The following is a 21,287-nucleotide window of genomic DNA, read 5'->3' as shown; positions in this document are numbered from 1 at the left end:
CCGAGATAAAAATGGCAAATAAAAAAAAAATCAGAAAGCATTTTCAAAGATTTGTGGAACCTGGTGGCCAGATTGTGTAATTACAGGGTGATATACCCTTATTATAAAATACTGTATCTCACAATGTGACACCTTTAACATTGAAAAGGTCTATTACAACACTACCTTGAGGAGTAACAGGTACTTATAAATTTTCAATGAAGTGCGCACCCCATGTATTGGATTTAATAGATATTTCAATTATGTATATTACATATATTCTATTTACATGTTTATTACATATTTTACAGGTATTAGAATCAGGCATAATCATATCTATAAATACACAATATGAATTATAATTAAATATTAACTTTGTTAGTCACAAAAAACAGAAAAAATATTTTATTATAGATTTGTAGTAAAATACAGCACTTAATATACATAATTAAAACTTAATACAATACGTCAACAAAATATGCATATAGAGGGGGGAACACACAGTAGGGTTGAAATTCTGCTTTTTATGTAATGTGAGAGAATGGCTGTAGCCTGAATTCTACTATCATGGATTACCCATTAACAACACAGGGAGGGAGGAGTCTGCAGGCTTGAATTTAGGACTGATGTTAGAACGCTCTTCACATATTTTAACCAGGATAATTATATTCACATATAGTGACCTTCTGCATTAGGTCAGGGAAACAAAAAGCCAGGAATCATTTACTGTGACAGGGAGACAGTCGGGTCCTTCTGGATGGATGAGCTAAGATAGACAGGGGAATGGGATTAGAGTAGATAGCTTCAGTTGAAGAGCACAGATGTGATCAGATGAACGGTCTCAGTCGGTGCTGTAATTTTTGTAACGTGGGACAAATGGCCTCCCTCATCTGTATCCATGCTGAGATTGTGGAAACCTGCGATTTGATTAACTAACAGAAAAAAACAAGGTATTCTCTCATATTTTGTTAAATAGGAAATTTCAGTCCCAACTATGTGGAAAAGGAATCATCTGGGACCTTAGGAAAAGATTTGGATACAATTCCAATTTGGAAATCAACATAAGTAATTCCCCTCTCCCCGTAGCTATTTACAAGAGTAAAGAAAAAACACAATCAAGATATTAGTTAGAATTGTTCATCTCTTGAAACAGCTCTAATATCAGCTGAAACCACAGCAATGCTTAATCACTATTGCTTCCTTCACTGTCAGAGTACGCCCCCAGAAGGCTCAAGGAGGAATTGCAGGCTGATGCTTGCTTTACTCGCGAGCATGGAGCTGGCAACACGACTGAGACAGGCGACGCCACAGAATTCCGATCTCTGGCATCTAGAACACGAATACAGAAATTTAGTACAACTATTTAAAAGACAAAGATTTGTTAAATGACTTGTCTGAATAACTCAATTGGTGCACAAATTGTTCCTTGGTCTCTTGACGATACCAATAACTGATAAAGTGTGAACATTTTTGGCAGTTCCAGTAGTCACAGCTGGGCTAAGTGGCACACTCTCATCCATGATTCAGAAGTCCCATTCCAGCACTTGAGTACATAATCTAGGTTGGCACTTCAGTGCAATACCGAGGGAGTGCTGCACTGTTGGAGGTGCTGCTTTTCAGAAGTGATGTTAAACTGAGACCCCATATGTCAGTTTAGGTGGGCATTAAAGATCCCATGGCATTATACCAGAACCCAACATCCCTCCCTCAATCAACAACACTTTAAAAAAAAAATGAATTGGTCATTCATATTAGTGGGATCTTGCTATGCACACATTGGCTGACACCTTTAACCAATAACGCTGACTTCAAAAGTAATTTGTTAGATGTAAGCACTTTAGTATGACCCAAGGATGTGGTAAGCGAGGAAAAAAAACCCACATCCGATTCCCTTTACCTTGGACCCAATGCTCACCACTGCTCGTCGGGCAGTCCTTTTGGATTCTGGCTCCTTTCCCGAGGTTCGCTGAATCTGCTTTCTTGATCTGTGTTTTCTTCATCACCAACCCAGAGAGATAAGGTTTTCCGCTGAGCTTTCCCACACTCCTCTCCCAACTCTCCGGCTTCGGTTTCTTACTCTGATGGTCAGGATTCTGTCACAAAGAGACACAGAATTAAAAACCGCAACAAATAGAAGGACAATGTAAAATACCATATTAACCCACACATGGGCTGCAACTTCTCAAAGCATAATAAAAATGTTAGTGATGCGGCCTGTATGCACTTCAACACATCAAGTGCATTGGGGCTAACATGAGCAACATTCCTACCCTACTCATTCCTTGCTGGATTAATCAGGGATTTACAGGTTGGATAATTCACTCATATCCGCTCACCATTCCCCAATTCCTTCCTTTCTCTCTGCAAGGTGCTGATACATGCACACATACCATGATTCATGGTCACACATGCACCGGCAGCCTTCTGGTACCTTGCTCGTCTCCATTCTTCATGTGTGCACCTTGATGGTAAGTGTCGACAGGCTATTCTATCACAGCTCAATCCAACACAGCCCTTACCCACGTGTGCTCACTTCCAGTGGGATTTCTGGGTGGTGATCAAGAATGGGAACCTTGGCTTATTTTTCGTTCTCTAACCAAGGGGTGCTGAGGCCAATTGTGGCCCATCTACTTATGCCTTGGCTGAGATCAGTTATCTTAGTGCAAATAGGAGACTGTATCCGGGACCTTTCTGCTCTGTCTGGCTCAGATACCCACAGGAAAGTGAGCGTTATCTAATCATCCTCTGTGTTCAGAGAGCCACGACTGTCACAAGGTGCTGGGTAAATCAGAACACATCGGATTTTTTGTTTGTTACTTGAAACCAGTAACATTATTAATAGAAATTAAGCTCTGGAAGCAGTGCAGGGCCATGAGGCTGATCCCTGAAGTCAGAGAATCAAGTCATATGAGGAAAGACTGGAGAAGTGGGGATGTTCATCCTTAAAAGGTGGCAACTAAGAGAACACTTCCACTACAAATTAAGTGGTGACAACAGGACAAGAGGGCACAGGATCAAACTGGGGAAAGGGAAATTTAGGACTGATGTCAGGAAGTTCCTCACACACAGAGTGATCAACACATGGAATGGACTTCTGGGTTGGATAGTGAGGGCAAAGGTCCCTTTGCTAGATGTTCTGAGCCAAGATGGGCTGAATAGCCTTCCTGAAATGTATCTACCCTGTGACGATGAATGAAGTCCATTTCTTAGTTTTCAAGCACTTGAAAAGGAACCAGACTCCTACCTCATTGAGTATATCTGTGGGCTTGCGAGGGACTTGCGGTTTCTGCTTGCAAGATGGTTTAAGGGGCTCCTCATCTGAGTCCGAGTCTTCTAGAATTCTCTTTACGTGGGCACTTTCTAGCATGGACCTTACAGGATAGAAACGGGTGAGAAAAATCTCAACAGGGAAGTTCCCACTGCAACAGCAGGAACCTTCTAGACAAATACCAAAAAAATCTGTAAACACAAAATCCCAAGCTTGATCTAAATCCTGTCCTATTGTTTGTCAAATTTCAGCTTTGCTCAAATGCAAATTGTTCTGCTGGTGAATGGTTTCTAATTGCACTGTAGTGAAAGCAGGAACCTGAGCCACATTGTACACAGTGTAACTGCAGCACCTTCATTTTACTGAAACACACCAGTGAGTAATCTGCATTAAAGGTTGGAATATAGGAACCAGAACATGAGACACACACAAACCAGCAGCAGAGCTAACATTTTTTAGTGTTAACTCAGGGTATATTCACACTGCAACTAGGGTGAATGCAAAGCAAAACCTCATCACGCTGACGTTAAATGAGTTGTGCGAATGCATCCTGTTACTAATATAGATCTCTAGGTTAAAAAAGGTCATCTCTACAGGAGGTTATATTTTTTATTTTAAAGTAATGGGAGAAAAAGCAGACAAAGCGATTTCTTTGCAGGTGGGAAGAAAATAACGGTGGAGGTAATTTACTCTCCTCTCTCGCTGGGGTACCAGCCCACAGGTGTCGCCTCCCTTCCAGTACGTCGCGGAAATAGCCATTCCTCGTGTGCATCTAGACAGAGTGTCTCGGCGGGCTATTCCACTGTGAAGGGCATCACAGTCAAGCCCAGATCTTCTCCACATATTCTAAATGCCACCTGGATTGCGATTGGAGAGACAACCCTGATTTTTTTGCCTGAATCTCTGGCTCAGCCTCAGGACACTGGCCCCCAACTATAATGCTCCTACCACCACCCTGGCTCCGATCAGCTAACTCAGCAGGCAGGTTTCCTCAGAATCCATTATTTTGAGAGTGTCTTAACGCTTATGGCCATCAGTACTGGGAATGGAACCATTCTCCACTTTGAGAGTTTAACCTACTTCATCTCTCGCTCATCGTCCTCCTCCTGCTGTCGTTTCAGGTCCTCCTTGTGTTTCTGATACTCCTGTAACATGCTCTCGAAGTCCACATTGGCCTGCCGCTGGTTCAACTCCTTCAGTTCCTGCAGGTTTTCCAAGACCTCCATTTCCATCTTGGAGTCTTTTGTCCTGTTCTCTAGAATCTTTAAAAAGGATAAGCACACGGAAGACCATGAGAGCCGGGATCACTGAAATAGTGCGGCTACTGAATTCCACAGACCAGGAAGGACCCAGCTGCTCTGCCTCATCTCTCGTGGTGTAGGGATTGAACTGCTACAATTGGGAACTCAACATTTTAAAAAGAGAAAAAAGTCAATCAGGCTCCTCGCCCCTGATCACTACCCAATAACCTCTGCTGGATAGTGTGCACGTGATGTCGAATGAGGTCAGAATTGGCTCGCCAGCATTGCTCCCTCTATGTTGAACAGTCTTCCAGCACTTACTGTCTAAGCTCATACATGAAGAATGGCCCTTGGATGAGCTACCGGAAGATACCTGTGGATCCCCCGCAAGGGTCAACACCTTTAGGACAGGTAGAAAGTCTGTGCCGTTTGACAGAATTATACATTATTTATAGATTAGTAATCAGTGAAAAAATTGGGAGGACCTTGAATATGCAAGAACTCTAGGTGGTGCTATTGTACAAAAGAGACAACCGAGTTAACATATCTGGTTCAGGACATCCCAATGCTGTGTTTCGAACGCTGCTCATGAACCAGAAGCCTTCCTATTTCAGGCACAGACTCTTTTCAGATGTACGGGGCAAAAAGACTTTGTCCTGGACCACGAGTATTAGGGAGTGGTATATAAATGGGACATAGCTCTCAAATTGCTAGAATGCTTAAAGGTGGTCAGTCAGTATTCTAACCATGGACTACACCTTTTCTTTATCCCTTTCTCTCCACAAGGCACCGACTCATACTGGGGTCTAAATTCATGGGTGGTTCACAAGTCACCATTCTACATCCGTACGTTAGTCAGTGATTATTGGCACTCGTGGAACTGTGTGCGAGTAGGCATTTCCAGAAGAGGTGGGGATAAAACTGGGAGGAAGGGTGTGATTAGAAGGTAAATATGTGCCTGCTGGTAGTACTTTCATCACTGAGTCAGAGGGTTGTGGATTTGAGCCAGGGAATTCTCCTGGTGTCCTGGACAACAAATCTCCCTCAGCCAACACCACCAATTACGGATTAAGTGGCCATTTATTCATTGCTGTTTGTGGGACATTACCAATGTCAAATGCCTGACACACTTGAAAGAAAAAGGAAGGACTTGCATTTGTATAGTGCTTTTCATGACTTCAGGATGTTCCAAAGCGCTTTGCAGCCAATGAAGTACTTTTGAAGTGTAGTCACTGTTGTAATGTTATATTTGCCTACATAACAGTCAAGCTCTTCAAAAAGTAATTTGTTGTATGAAGTGTTATTTTAATATATTCACTATATAAATGCAAGCCTCTGTTTATGACACCCTCAAGGTCCCCCCTTCTCATAAAAAGTCAGTAATTCCGCATGGCCTAGAATTTCAGAGGGTTTTTCCTAGCAGCTCCTAATGTCTGTAAAGGCTTCGCTGGCACTCACTCATACTCTTGGACAGAACACAATAGACAGACAACCTCTCTCCATCACAACCTTTCTAATGCTCTCTACTCTATCAATACTACTAAAGCCATTTCTCCTCTCAACTTACTTCTCTTGTCTCCACTAAGCTCCAAATATACTATACTGCACCTTCCTTCTGTGTTGAAGTCAAAACTTACTGTACCGTCTCTTCTCATTCCCTCCCAGGACCTCAAAATGGGGAAACTCCTTATTTCCATCAGTATTCCCTTCCTAAAACCTGCAGACGTTAAAAGCCAAGCTTGGTGTCACCTAACTACTACTCCTTGATTCATCTCATCTCCTACTCTTTTTATACTTATTGGTATCTGTAATACATAGAAATACATACAAGTTACAACATTGAAACAGGCACTTTGGCCCAAGCAGTCCCTGTCAACGTTTACCCTCCACGCAAGCAAATAAAAGAAAGAAATTGCATTTCTATAGCGTCTTTCATGACCTCAGGACGTCTTAAAGCGCTTTACAACCAATGAAGTAGTTTTGATACGTAGTCACTGTTGTAATGTAGGAAAAGCGGCAGCAGGTTCCTGCAAACAGCAGCGTAATAATAACCAGATAATCTGCTTTAGTGATGGTAGTTGAAGGATAAATATTGGCACAGGACATCAAGGAGAATTCCCCATCTCTTCTTTGAAATAGTGCTGTGGGATCTTTTACAACCCTTTGAGTGGGTAGACGGGTCTCGGTTTAACGTCTCATCTGAAAGACAGCAACTCTGACAGTGCAGCACTCCTTCAGTTCTGCACTGAAGTGTCAGCCTAGACTTTGTGCTCAAGTCTCTGGAGTGGGACTTGAACCCACAACCTTCTGACTTAAAAGATAAGAGTGCTACCACTGAGCCACGGTTGGTACCAGTTCTAATCACATTTACCCCCCTGTTCTCCTATCCCTTCAACCCCTTTTGACCTTCATCCAGGTTTCTGAATAATAAAACCTTCATATGGTGACTGGATTGTTTCAAAATCGGCCTGAAAAATATGGTACCAAGTAAATACAATATCTTTTCCCTTCCAAATAGTCATCCGAAAGAAACTTTATTAACAGCAAAATTTTAATTAGGCTCTAAAACAGCAGATAGTCCCTCACTCCAACCTGCACACTGACCTGTGACAACCTACCTTCATCGGGTTGTTCAGCTCTTCATCCTCCCGCTCTTTCTGAATTTGTTTCTCCTGCTCCTCCAGCAGCTTCTCCGCTTGAAAGTTCCGTGTCGCTCCGTGTTCCATCACATAGTCTGTGTTCTCGGGATCGGTCTACAAGATTAGATAATGAATAAATTCATCCTGGATCCAAACAGGGAAGAGAATCCTGCAAAGAGCTTTTAAAAAATAAAAGCTTTCACTGAAGGCTTAGCTAGTAATGAGTGCATGTAAACTGTGGGCCAAAAAAAAAAATAGATGGTAAAAATCTCCACTCGCTGAGCCATACAGGCCAGAAAGATCCCAGGCTTGAACCCTGGGCTGTGCTGACTTAGTTGATTTCAGCCGGGATGGTGTTAATGTTGCTACAATTAGCCCCAGTGGAGGATCTGCCGGTGTTCCGACACATGATCAGTATCCTGCGACACCAGCTGGAAACTGTACATGTGCGGATACCAGGTGAGGACAGGATGCTGCCCGGCTCTGATGCCTCCACTGATCAAATAACAACATTTACCATCAAGGCTCACAACAGAAGAATGTCAACTTGGGTGAAGTAGTCTTTTTAAAAAATTAATTCTCGGATGGTGGGCATCTCTGGCTAAGGCTGGCATTTATTGCCCATCCCTTGTTGCCCTTCAGTGGCTTGCTAGGCCACTTCAGAGGGCAGTTAAGAGTCAACCATGTTGGTGTGGGACTGAGGTCACATATAGGACAGACCGGGTAAGGACAGCAGGTTTCCTTCCCTAAGGACATTGGTGAACCAGTTTGGTTTTTACTACAATTTCATAGTCACTTTTACTGGTAGCAGCCCTTTATTTCTAGATTTTTTAAAACTGAATTCAAATTCTCAAACTGCCATGGTGGGATTTGAACTCACATACTCTGCATTATTAGTCCAGGGCACTGGATTACTAATCCAGTTACATAACCACTACGCTACCATCTACTCCTCTTAATGAACTATCTGATTATTAATTTTCTTTAGAACTAAATTCCGACTTTGCTGTAATATTTACATTGCTTAATTCAAATTATTAGATGATTCAAATGTTTCTTGGTGCAAAAAAAATGACTGAATTATCAAGAGTAGACTGTGCCAGTCTCTCTGAAACCTCACCCTAGTAGGAGTCAGCACCTACAGGAGAGGAGTGTAGAAAATTGTTGGTGGGGGGTGGGGGGAAGAATTTCTTCAAGCTCTCCTTTTCTGGGGGCTTGTTGTGGTGGGGGGGGGGGGGGCACGGAGAGAGAAGTTCCGCTATTTTTAGGTTCCCTTTTCTTTTGTCTCTTGGGCATGACACCTCTGGAGCTGAGGGGTTGGTTCAAGGCTTGCTCCGAGCCCACAGACAATGTTCCCTGCAGCTGGCACTGTCAGAGCTTATGAACCATCCATGCGTGACCCACAAGTCCAATTTGGTGGTTCCCCCCCCCCCCCACGTTTGACATTCACACGTGATATTTAAACTTGTAGAAGGTGACACTGACATCCCCTGCGAGTGAATGGTGAGTTCTGGCAATGTAGCTCTCCGCCTGGATTCTCCCCTCTGTCCCCTACAGGACTCTGCAGCCTCTCGAAGGAGCTCAGCTCAAAGTCAAAGCTGCATGTATCCCTGTTCCGTGACACTGGGTGTTGCTATGGTAACACTCAGTACCAAACACTGGGCTGAAAAAATAGTTCGCCCCCCCCAAAAGTCACACCTTGCCTTGTACATTAGAAATCACTAAACAACTGCAGCTGGATCATAGAATTTTAATGTAAAGTCAATTAATTGCAATTAGCTTGAGAATCATCTAATTAACTGCCAGGTTAGACACATCGTACAAGCTGAAATCCAGCAGGATCGCCATGCCGTAATAACTGATCATTTCTGCTACGCAGAGATTTTAATGGGTTGTGCATAAGGAATTCACTTTCAGGGACAAAATATATGGGGATACAACATTTTTATTTTGATCCCAGGTGTCAGCATCAAGCACTCACAGTCCAGGTGAACTGCAAGCTAGATGCAGAGTAAGGCTCCCTCTATACTGCCTCATCAATCATTCCCAGTTTAGGTAAGGTACGGGTTAGATGCAGAGTAAAGCTCTTTCTAATCTGCTCCAACAATGTGCCTTAATCGCTATCTCAAAATTGCAACTCCTACTGCACTGGAGTAATATTTTCCACTTCCCACAATCAGCTATCCGTGTCTACCCACCCTGGGTAAATGCACCAACCAGTGTGGTACTGTGTCAAATCAGATGATCTCAGTCAGGGAACAGTTTGGATGCTGCAACTTGCCTTGACTTCCTGAGCTAGGGAATGAAAATTAGCCAAGGGTTTCTGTTCCTAATCATCCAACGACTCCTGCTGGCAAGTGCACGCGAGATCAGACTAACACAGGTTAGTACTGAATTAGACTTGGCTCTGATGTGCATCCCCAGTCAAATATCCTGCACACACTTGCTACCTAGGTTCACGTGAAGAACTGCCACTTGAGTGAGGCAGTTAAGCGGGCTGTGCCCATGGAGACACCCCAGCCAGAATCAGTGCCATCAGGAGAGGAGGGGAGGGGAGAACATTGGGGGGGGGAGGGGGGGGGGGGTTGAAGAGGCGTGATAATATGGTGCCACATTCACTGTAATCCTGGAGAAAGTTACATTCCCAACTGCTCTGGTTGAAGTAATTCAGTGTAAATCTAACCTGGGGGGAGGGAACTACACACAAATAAAGTGAAGAGATGTAGAGATACCTACCTTAAATGTGATTTCTGCCAGGCACCTGGTACACTTGATGTAGAAGCGGAAGATGGGCAGTCCCAGGTAGGCTTCATTCTGTACCGTTTCCTTACGTGCATTGAACTTCTTGCCTTTGTATATGTATTCTCCACACGTCTTACACCTGGCAGAACGCAGAACATGTGAAAATGACAGGACAAGAAAAGACTCACTGATCGATCCAGCCTGTCCCATACGGTTGTGATGCAGTGTGCATCACGATACAGACACTACCTACCCATCTGGATTAATCAACTGGGAAAAGCGAAAAAAACAAATTAAAAAAGCTAACGCCAATTAGGGAAATAAAATCTGGAAAATTCCTCTCCAACTCCTTTAGGCGATCAAAACTAGTCCAGGAGACCACTGGGGCCATGATTTACGTTACAGGATACCCAACCCTTGTATGAGGTGATCTCCACCCCAGCTAGAATCAGATCCAGCTCTCTCTCGAAGGAGTACAGCGAATCAGTGTTCGTTGTACGAGCCGGCAACCTGTTCCGCAGGTCCACTGTTCTCTGGGAAAAGAAGAACTGCCTAACATCCAACCTAGATCTGCCCTTATATAATTTCTAAGCGTGACCCCTGGTCCTCCTTAACCAATCCAGTTGAAATAATTGGTCCACATAAACATAATCTAGTCCCTTCATTATTTTAAAACTTCGATCAAATTGCCTCCCTGCTTTTAAAATTCAAACAGTTAAATTCCCTCTTGTTGTGAAAAGTAATTTTCCTGCATTTAATAGAAGAAACTATCAGCAGAAACATTCTTAACCCTTCAGACACCAAAGACGAGGTATCTCATTGCAGCACCACCTGTCACCGCGACTTGTTGAGAGGTTGTAGCGTTTGATATTGCGTTTGGAACACACCCTGAGTTTGACCCGGGCATTTCTATAACATGGGCAGGTCAAAGTATAATATACTGATCCTTGATTGCAGTCTGTTTTTAGCCAATCAGAAGCTAATGTTTGGCAGTGGGACCCCTGTTCCAGAAAAGGTAGTGGAAAACAGGTAGAATTATAAGTTACATTCAGAAATATAAATAAAATAATAGACACGAGCCAATAATAGTGGTATTTATATCATGTTACATTATGTTGGCTGTTGTATTGGCAGCCATCCCGCACCAGCAAGGTGCCACAAACAGTAAATGAGATGAATGACCAGTTAATCTATTTTTCTTTTGGTGGTGTTGTTTAAGGGAAGAATGTTGGCCAGGACACTGGGAGAGCTCCCTGCTCTGGTGTGAACAGTGCCGAGTTTGGGGAATAAATGCGACCACTGCTGGGGATTGCTTTGATTCACTTGGCGATGGCATGCCTGAGGTATGATGGTAGGAAGGTGTTTAGAGCCATGTTTTGCTTCATTAAAAACTCAGTTTGATGCACACTAAAAAGCACCAAGTCAAGAGGTAGTGGTTAGGTGATGGCAAACTTGGGCCTGAAAAGCTTGTTGATTGTCAAAGGAAAGAAAGACTGAGGGAGATGAAGAATTCCACAGCTTTGAAATAACAAGATAAAAACACTTATACATCATTTTGTCACATCTCTCTGAAACATCTCAAAGCATTGAATTACTTTGAAGTGCAGTGACTGTTACGTAGCTGAATGAATAAGAGCACCCAAAGCTAGAGCTTCCTGGATGACTAAAGATATAGAGATTAAAATGAAATAGAACAAGGAGGCTTATGATAAATGTCAGGTTCATAATTCATTATAGAACCAAGTTGAATACAAAGTACAGGGGAGAACTGAAAAAGGAAATAAGGGGGGGCAAAGAGAGTGTATGAGAATAGATTATCAGGTAACATAAAAGGAAACCCAAAAGTCTTTTATAAACATGTAAGTGGTAAAAGGGCAGCCAAAGGAAGAGAGCACAGCTGAGGTACTAAATGAGTACTTTGCGTCTGTCTTCACTAAAGAAGAGGATGGTGCCAGTATCACAGTAAAGGAGGAGGTAGTAAAGAAATTAGATAGGATAAAAATTTATAGAGGGGGTACTTAAAAGGTTGGCAGCACTCAAAGTAGAAAAGTCACCTGGTCCGGATGGGATGAATCCTAGGTTACTGAGGAAGTATGGATGGAAATTGCAGAGGCTCTGGCCACAATCTTCCAATCCTCCTTAGATATGGGAGTGGTGCCAGAGGACTGGAGCACTGCAAATGTTACACCCTTGTTCGAAAAAGGGGAGAGGGATAAACCCGGCAACTACAGGCCAGTCAATCTTAATGTCGGTGGTGAGGAAACTTTGAGACACAATAATCCGGGACAAAATTAATTGGCACTTAGAAAAATATGGGTAAATAAATGAAAGTTTGACTAACTTGATTGAGTTCTTTGATGAAGTAACGGAGAGGGCTGATGAGGGTAGTGCAGTTGATGTATATATGGACTTTCAAAAGGCGTTTGATAAAAGTGCCAAATAACCGAATTGTTAGCAAAATTAAAGCCCATGGGATTAAAGGCACATCAGCTGAGTGAATATGTAATTGGCTAAGAGACAGAAAGCAGAGAGTAATGGTGAGCGGTTGTTTTTCAGACTGGAGGTAAGTGTGCAGTGGTGTCCCCCAAAGGTCGATGTTGGGACCACTGCTCTTTTTGATATATATTAGTGACCTAGATTTGAGTATACAGGGCATAATTTCAAAGTCTGCAGATGACATGAAACTCAGAAATGTAGTAAACAGTGAGGAGGATAGTAACAGATTCCCGGAGGACAGACTGGTGAAATGGGCAGACAGATGACAAATGAAATTTAACACAGAAGTGTGAAGTGGCAATATAAACTAAATGGTACAATTTTAAAGGGGGTGCAGGAACAGAGAGACCTGGGGTTGTACGTACACAAGTCTTTGAAGGTGGCAGGACAAGTTGAGAAGGCTGTTAAAAAGGCATACAGGATCCTTGGCTTTATAAATAGAGACATGGAGTACAAAAGCAACAAAGTCATACTAAACCTTTATAAAACACTGGTTAGGCCCCAGCTGGAGTATTGTGGCCAATTCTAGGCACCACACTTTAGGAAGGATGTCAAGGCCTTAGAGAGATTGCAGAGGAGATTTAGTAGAATGGTAGCAGGGATGAAGGGTTTCAGTTATGTGGAGACACTGTAGAAACTAGGGTTGTTCTTGAGAGTAAAAAAGGTTAAGGGAAGATATGAGAAAGGTGTTCAAAATCATGAAGGATTTTGATAGAGTAAATAAGGAGAAATTGTGTCCAGTGGCAGAAGGTCGGTAACCAGAGGACACAGATTTAAGGTAATCGGCAAAAGAACCAGAGGTGACATGAGGAAAACATTTTTTAAGCAGCAAGTTGCTATGATCTGGAATGCACTGCCTGAAAGGGTGGTAGAAGCAGATTGAACAACAGCTTTCAAAAGGGAATTGGATAAATACTTGGAACGGAGAAAATTTGCCGGGCTATGGGGTAATAGCAGGGGAGTGGGACTAAATGAATAGCTCTTTCAAAGAGCTGGCACAGGCACGATGGGCCAAATGGCCTCCTTCTGCAAGGGGGTTGGAGTATAAGAGTAAGGAAGTCTTGCTGCAATTATACAAGGCTCTGGAGAGACCTCACCTGGAGTACTGTGTACAGTTTTGGTCTCTTTACCTAAGGAAGGATATACTTACCTTGGATGCGGTGCAACGTAAGTTCAACATAGGAACAGGAGTAGGCCATTCAGCCCCTCGAGCCTGCTCCGCCATTTGATAAGATCATGGCTGATCTGTGATCTAACTCCATATACCTGCCTTTGGCCCATATCCCTTAATATCTTTGGTTGCCAAAAAGCTATCTATCTCAGATTTAAAATTAGGAATTGAGCTAGTATCAATTGCCGCTTGTGGAAGAGAGTTCCAAACTTCTACCACCCTTTGTGTGTAGAAATGTTTTCTAATCTCACTCTTGAAAGGTCTGGCTCTAATTTTTAGATTGTGCCCCCTAGTCCTGGAATCCCCAACCAGCGGAAAAAGTTTCTCTCTGTCGACCCTATCTGTTCCCCTTAATATCTTATAAACTTCGATCAGATCACCCCCAAACCTTCTAAACTCCAGAGAATACAACCCCAATTTGTGTAATCTCTCCTCGTAACTTAACCCTTGAAGTCCGGGTATCATTCTAGTAAACCTACGCTGCACTTCCTCCAAGGCCAATATGTCCTTCCGAAGGTGCGGTGCCCAGAACTGCTCACAGCACTCCAGGTGCGGTCTAACCAGGGTTTTGTATAGCTGCAGCATAACTTCTGCCCCCTTGTACTCTAGTCCTCTAGGTATAAAGGCCAGCATTCCATTAGCCTTATTGCTTATTTTCTGCACCTGTTCGTGACACTTCAATGATCTATGTACCTGAACCCCTAAGTCCCTTTGGACAGCCACTGTTTTTAAACTTTTTACCATTTAGAAAGTATCGTGTTCTATCCTTTTTTGGTCCAAAGTGGATGACCTCACATTTGTCTACATTGAATTCCATTTGCCACAGTTTTGCCCATTCACCTAATCTATCAATATCCCTTTGTAATTTTATGTTTTCATCTACACTGCTTACAATGCCATCAATCTTTGTGTCATCGGCAAACTTAGATATGAGACTTTCTATGCCTTCATCTAAGTCGTTAATAAATATTGTGAATAATTGAGGCCCTAAGACAGCTCCCTGCAGGACTCCACTAGTCACATCCTGCCAATGTGAGTACCTACCCATTATCCCTACTCTCTGTCGCCTTTTGCTCAGCCAACTTCCTAACCAAGTCCGTACTTTTCCCTTGATTCCATGGGCTTCTATCTTAGCTAACAGTCTCTTATGTGGGACTTTATCAAATGCCTTCTGGAAGTCCATATAAATAACATCCATTGACATTCCCCTGTCCACTATTTTAGTCACCTCTTCAAAAAATTCAATCAGGTTTGTCAGGCACGACGTACCTTTCAAAAATCCATGCTGGCTCTCTCTGATTAACTGAAAATATTCAAGGTGTTCAGTCACCCTATCCTTAATTATAGACTCCAGCATTTTCCCCACAACAGATGTTAGGCTAACTGGTCTATAATTCCCTGGTTTCCCTCTCTCTTCTTTCTTAAAAAGCGGAGTAACATGCGCAATTTTCCAATCTAGAGGGACGTTTCCTGAATCTAGAGAACTTTGAAATATTATAGTTACAGCATCTGCAATGCGCTCACCTACTTTCTTTAAAACACTGGGATGGAAACCACGTGGTCCTGGGGATTTGTCACTCTGTTGTTGTACTGTTGTTTTACTTAATGTTAATTTTATTGAGTCCCTGTCCCCGATTCAATATTAGTTTTCTTGGGAGTTCCGGCATGCAATCCTCTTTCTACTGTAAATACTGACGCAAAGTAATTATTCAACATCTCCGCCATTTCCCCATTGTCAATGACAATATCCCCACTTTCAGTTTTTAAGGGGCCAAAACTGCTCATGACCACCCTCTTTTTCCTAATATAACTATAAAAGTTCTTTGTATTGGTTTTGATATCCCTTGCAAGTTTCTTTTCATACTCTCTTTTTGTGGCTCTGTTTTGTGACCCTTTGTTGATCTTTGTATCTTTCCCATTCACCAGAATCTGTGCCATTTTTTGCCTTTTTGTATGCCCTTTCCTTATGTCTTATTCTGTCCCTTACCTCTTTAGTTGTTCATGGCAGTTTTTTTTGGCAAGTATAGTTCTTGCCCCTCAGGGGATAAACCGGTTCTGTATCACGTTAAATGTTTCTTTAAATATTTCCCACTGATTGATTCCTAGATTTCACTAGATTGTTTCCTGGAACGAGAGGGTTGTCCTGAGGAGAGATTGAGTAGAATGGACCTATATTCTCTTGAGTTTCGGAGAAAGAGAGGTGATCACATTGAAACATATAAAACTCTTAGAGGGCTTGACATTATAGGTGCTGAGAGTCTCGAACTAGTGATCATAGTCTCAGGATAAGGGGTCAGCCATTTAAGACTGAGATGAGGAAAAATTTCTTCACTCAGAGAGTTATGAATCTTTGGAATTCTCTACCCGCAGGCTGTAGATCTCAGTGTTGAGTATATTCAAGACTGAGATCGAAAGATTTTTGGACTCTAAGGGAATTAAGGAATATGGGGATTGGGCAGGAAAGTGGAGTTGAGGCAGAAGATCAGCCATAATCTTATTGAATGGTGAAGCAGGCCCGAGGGGCTGTATGGCCTACTCCTGCTCCTCTTTCTTATGTTCTTCTGTGCTGTATCATTCTATGATTCTAACTTGGTTAAAGAGCTGTGAAATTGACAGGAAAGGGAGGGGCAGGGTGGAGGAAGAGATCAGGCACCCGACTAAAGAATTAGAAGTGGAGGGAATAAAAATGTGAGTCTGGAACCACCTCAGGATACTGGGACAGATTGTGGGACACAGTATTTGTGAGGTGGTGGAGTCTTTACATCAGGCAATCAACACAAATTGCTAACCATATACTTAATTTTCTGTTATTAAAGTCTGTAATAAAGTGATTACATTAATGTAGTTGCAAATGTTTATTTGGCAGTACAAAAATAGTTAAAAACTGGTTATCAGTTGATGTTGATGAGCTGCTTGTACCTACCTCATGTTGAAAGGAGCCATTAATCGGACCACATACTGTCGATCTTTGGGAAGTTTGAGTTTCGGGATCTTTGACGGATCAAAGTCCGGTGGGTAGTATTTCTGAAGGGGAGAGAAGCACAATAAACGGTTAATTTTTCAGGCATAAACTGTTTTCTAATTTTTTTTGTATGCTCATCAAGGTGACAGCATCAAGCATTCCTAGGTCAGGTATAGCAGCCAGATGCAAACTGACTCCCTTCACTCTGTCCCAAGTGTAGAACAGCACCCCAGCAGTGTTCCATCCTTAGGCCTGTCTGAATGGCTCTGCCAATTAGTGCCAAATTAACAGCAGTTTTGTGCAGTAGTTCAATATATATTAGGAACTGGAATGAGACTGCCTAAACCCATTTCACATAGAACCCTTACAGCCAGCAGATGTTTTTCCCATCAGTTTGGACTGGATTTGAACTCAGATTCCAGAGATGAAAGGCCAGTGTCCAACCCACTGCATCACCTAGTTGGCCTGGATGTGAACTTTGACCCATGGCTATTTACTGTCAAGTACAATAACTAGATTGGTGAAACTCATTTCAGCGGTAAAATTCAATCAGAAGTGCAGATTACATGTTAAAATGAGCAGAAATAGATCCTGTCATTAGTCTGAAATGGTTTCTCAGGGACATCCCCGATGGATGAGCCAAACAGACCAAAAGGTCCCAGTTTCGATCGCTAGTCTGTGCTGAATTATCAACTGGGTCTGCAGCATGGTGCCTCAGTGGCCTTTCCTGGGAGTGTAGATGTGTAGAGTCAGAACAATGCCCATGGCCCCACTGGGCAAACACTTTACTGATTTCTCCATAACTATTGAACATTGGAAATCTTCACCATTTTGTATCAGCCTTTTCCTCATCTGAGTGCAATGCCTGCACTTCCAGAACAACCACACACACAAATGCAAACCCATAAGTGAATGCAAGTGTCTGCGATTAGAAAGAACATGCACATATAGTGCCTAACATGCCTAATGCAGTACTTTTAAAATGTTGTCACTGCTGTTACATAGGGAATTAGCCCACACGAAAGTTCACCAGATTGAATCCTGGGATGAGAGGGTTGTTCTATGAATCATAGAATCATATTATCCAGCTCTTGGTCCATAGCCTTGTAGATGGCACTTCAAGTGCACATCCAAGCACCTTTTAAATGCAATGAGGGTTTTGGCCTCTACCACCCTTCCAGGCAGTGAGTTTGAGACCTCTACCACCCTCCGGGTGAAAAATATTTCCTCAGCTCCCCTCTAATCCTTCTACCAATTACTTTAAATCTATGCCCCCTGGTTATTAACCTCCCTGCTAAGGAAAATAGGTCTTTCCTATCCATTCTATCTAGGCCCCTCATAATTTTATACACTTCAATTAAATCTCCCCTCAGCCTCCTCTGTTCCAAAGAAAATAACCCCAGCCTATCCAATCTTTCCTCACAGCTAAAATTCTCCAGTCCTGGCAATATCCTCACAAATCTCCTCTGTACCCTCTCTAATACAATCACATCTTTCCTGTAATGTGGTGACCAGAACTGTACACAGTACTCAAGTTGTGGCCTAACTAATGTTTTATACAGTTCTAGCATAACCTCCCTGCTCTTATATTCTATGCCTCAGCTAATAAAGGAAAGTATCCTGTATGCCTTCTTAACCACTGTATCTACCTGTCCTGCTGCTTTCAGGGATTTGTGGATATGCACTCCAAGGTCCCTCTGTTCCTCCTCACCTCTCAGTATCCTCCCATTTATTGTGTACTCCCTTGCTCTGTTTGCCCTCCCCAAATGTATTACCTCACACTTCTCCAGACTGAATTCCATTTGCCACTTTTCTGCCCACCTGACCAGTCCACTGATATCTTCCTGCAGTCTACAGCTTTCCTCCTCACTATCAACCACATGGCCAATTTTTGTATCATCTGCAAACTTCTTAATCATGCCCCCTACATTTAAGTCTAAATCATTGTTATGTATACCACAAAAAGCAAGGGACCCAGTACTGAACCCTGCGGAACCCCACTGGAAACAGCCTTCCAGTCACAAAAACACCCGTCAACCATTACCCTTTGCTTCATGCCACTGAACCAATTTTGGATCCAACTTGCCACTTTCCCTTGGATCCCACGGACTTTTACTTTTCTGACCAGTCTGCCATGTGGGAGCTTATCAAAAGCCTTGCTAAAAATCATGAAGACTACATCAAATGCGCTACCCACATCGGCCCACCTTGTTACCCCCTCAAAAAATTCAATCAAGTTAGTCAGACACGACCTTGTTAACAAATCCATGCTGACAGTCTGTGATTAATCTGTGCCTTTCTAAATGACAATTAATACTGTCCCTCAGAATTGTTTCCAATAATTTGCCCACCACTGAGGTTAGGCTGACTGGCCTGTCATTGCTCAGTCTATCCCTTTCTCCCTTTTTAAACAACATTTGCTGTTTAATGAGGAGAGATTGAGTAGAATGGGCTTATACTCTCTGGAGTTTAGAAGAATGAAAGGTGATCTCATTGAAACATAAAAGATTCTAAGAGGGCTTGACAGGATAGATGCTGAGAGGTTGTTTCCCCTAGCTGGAGAGTCTAGAACTAGGGGGGCATAGTCTCAGGATAAGGGGTCAGGCATTTAGGACTGAGATGAGGAGGAATTTCTTCACTCAGAGGGTCGTGAATGTTTGGAATTCTCTACCCCAGAGGGCTGTGGATGCTCCGTCGTTGAGTATATTCAAGACTGAGATTGAGACGGCACGGACTTGATGGGCTGAATGGCCTCCTTCCGTGCCGTAACGATTCTATGATAGATTTTTGGACTCTAGGGGAATCAAGGGATATGGGGATCAGGCAGGAAAGTGAAGTTGAGGTCGAAGATCAGCTACCATCTTATTGAACGGCGGAACAGGCTCAAGGGGCCCTACGGCCCACTCTCATGTTCTTAAGGTCCACAAACAGCAAATGAGACGAATGACCATTTATTCTGTTATGGCAGTAATGGTTCAGGAAGAAACAGTGGTCAGGACACCAGGGGAACTCCCTGCACTTCTTCGAGAAATACCAACTGGAGCTTTAACATCCACCTGAAGGGGCTTCAACTGGAAGACAGTGCCTCCAACAACGCAGCACTCCCTCAGTACTGGATTACCGGCCAAGATTATATGTTTAAGTCCTGGAGTGAGACTGGAAATCAGAACCTTCACACACTGAGGCCAAGTGTGCTACCAACTGAGCCAAACTGACATTACAACCAAGGTGACCCTTGTATTGTTCAGAAGGGGGGGGGGGGGGGTGATGGAGTGAGCCACATTTGGCGCGGGGGGCAGGCTGTGGAAGAGCTGCCGGTTGTGGAGGATGGAGCTCGGTCACCAGCGGCGCCAAACATGGAAACACGGGGCAAAGGGGTGACACCCAAGATTGGGGTTTCCGCGTCTGGGGGGGGGGGCGGGATGAAGCACTAATTTAGTGCCCGGAGGTTCAGGCCTATCGCCCGCGCTGATTCTAATCGCCGTCTGTCCCGATCTGGAGCGGTAATTTAAAAAAACCCTTCGCAATCTGCACTTACATTCAACACCTTCCGCTCCGACATCTTTCAGCAGCACAGAGCCGCCGCGCTCCGCTCCAACCAAACCTCAGCTCCAAACCCCGCCTCCGCTCCGCGCCCATTGGCCTATGGCAGGTTCCTGCCCATTTCTTGGCATTCTATTGGTTGAAATTTCCGTCAATCAAACGCACCGCCCGCCTTCCCAATCAGGCTAGGCTGCGCACAGAGGCCGCCGTTACTATGTCCGACTGGACAACGGGAGTCCGATTTTCAGTTCCTGCCTCTAATGCTTAAGACCAATGTTGCTCAGAGGCGGGAACATTGTCCTCAATATTAACCCCCCCCCCCACAACGGGCGGGAGATGGGGGTGGGGGTGGGGGTCGGGGGTGAAAATGTAAAAGCTGTAAAATTTGTGGAACCTGACCCCAACCTGCTGCCATTTTCACGGTGGTGGCTGAGTGTCCCACCGTAGGGAGGCGGGACACTTATTAACATATTTAAATCAGGCTCTTATAATGCAATTGGGAGCCCGAGTTAAAATTAACTGGTGCAGCACAGGTTTCCCGAGGGTCAGAAAAGTGGCCAGGGAAATGGAGGCGAGATTGCTCGGCACTTTATCCTGGCAGTTAAAGGTCAGGAGGCTCGATGTCAATTAAGGTTCAGCACTCACAGGTCCTTTCTCAGTTCCCTGTGTGACACTGTTTGGTGAGAGAGAGCTATTTGGAGAGTTTGGAGGTGTTCGCACAGAGAAGCTCACGATGGGTGGTGCCATGGCTGCTCTCGATTGGACTGAGGAAGAGGAGGAGAATGAATATCAACAGCAGCAAGGGCTTGCTGTGGAAGGAGCTGTAGGTAGCCAGCAGAGAAGAGAGCAAGAGGGAATGAGCTTACAGAAGGCCCTATCCATCTAACGGGGTCTACAGACAGAGGCTTAGCTTCCTTGACCTGTCGGAGCAGTGCTTCTGAAGGCTGAGATTGTCACGTCAGGTGGGTCGCAGACATCTGTAGCCTTCTAGCGAGGATCTCGCAATTGGTTGCACATAAATGCATAAGACATGTGACAGATGTATTGTTTGCCAGGGCTGGGAGTTATATAAACTTCCCCTGTGATGACAATAGCCAGAATGAGTGCGCACTGGGATTTGTGTCTCTGTTTGGCTTCCCACAGGTGCTATCGACTACACACACGTAGCAATCCCAGCACCCCTTGACCAACCAGGAGCATTCGTTATCCGCAAGGGATTTCATTCCATCAACATGCAGCTGGTGTG

At 43.7% G+C, this 21,287-nt stretch overlaps 1 protein-coding gene across 1 annotated transcript; it reads right to left on the bottom strand.

The window, feature by feature from the left end:
• Window positions 1-368: 368 nt before the first annotated feature.
• On the bottom strand, window positions 369-20,124 carry yju2 (YJU2 splicing factor homolog). The gene is made up of 8 exons (XM_067968106.1): window positions 20,037-20,124; window positions 16,460-16,560; window positions 9,864-10,008; window positions 7,107-7,241; window positions 4,328-4,509; window positions 3,224-3,350; window positions 1,895-2,072; window positions 369-1,308 (listed from the first exon to the last, which is right to left on the bottom strand). The coding sequence occupies exons 1-8, from the start codon at window positions 20,058-20,060 to the stop codon at window positions 1,163-1,165; spliced, it is 1,038 nt and encodes a 345-aa protein (XP_067824207.1). The 5' UTR covers window positions 20,061-20,124; the 3' UTR covers window positions 369-1,162.
• Window positions 20,125-21,287: the final 1,163 nt, after the last annotated feature.

The sequence above is a fragment of the Heptranchias perlo genome, chromosome 29 (genome assembly GCF_035084215.1).
Source record: "Heptranchias perlo isolate sHepPer1 chromosome 29, sHepPer1.hap1, whole genome shotgun sequence".
Lineage (NCBI taxonomy): Eukaryota > Metazoa > Chordata > Chondrichthyes > Hexanchiformes > Hexanchidae > Heptranchias > Heptranchias perlo.
Note: the sequence above shows the minus strand (reverse complement) of the source record. Positions and strands in the feature narration are given on the sequence as shown.

Coding starts and splice junctions, on each gene's coding strand:
- yju2 (XM_067968106.1), bottom strand. CDS start 20,060: ATGTCGGAGCGGAAGGTGTTGAAT. Junction 7,242..9,863: donor TGGCAGAAATCACATTTAAG/GTAGGTATCTCT, acceptor CTAATCTTGTAG/ACCGATCCCGAGAACACAGA. Junction 4,510..7,106: donor AGCTGAACAACCCGATGAAG/GTAGGTTGTCAC, acceptor TCCTTTTTAAAG/ATTCTAGAGAACAGGACAAA.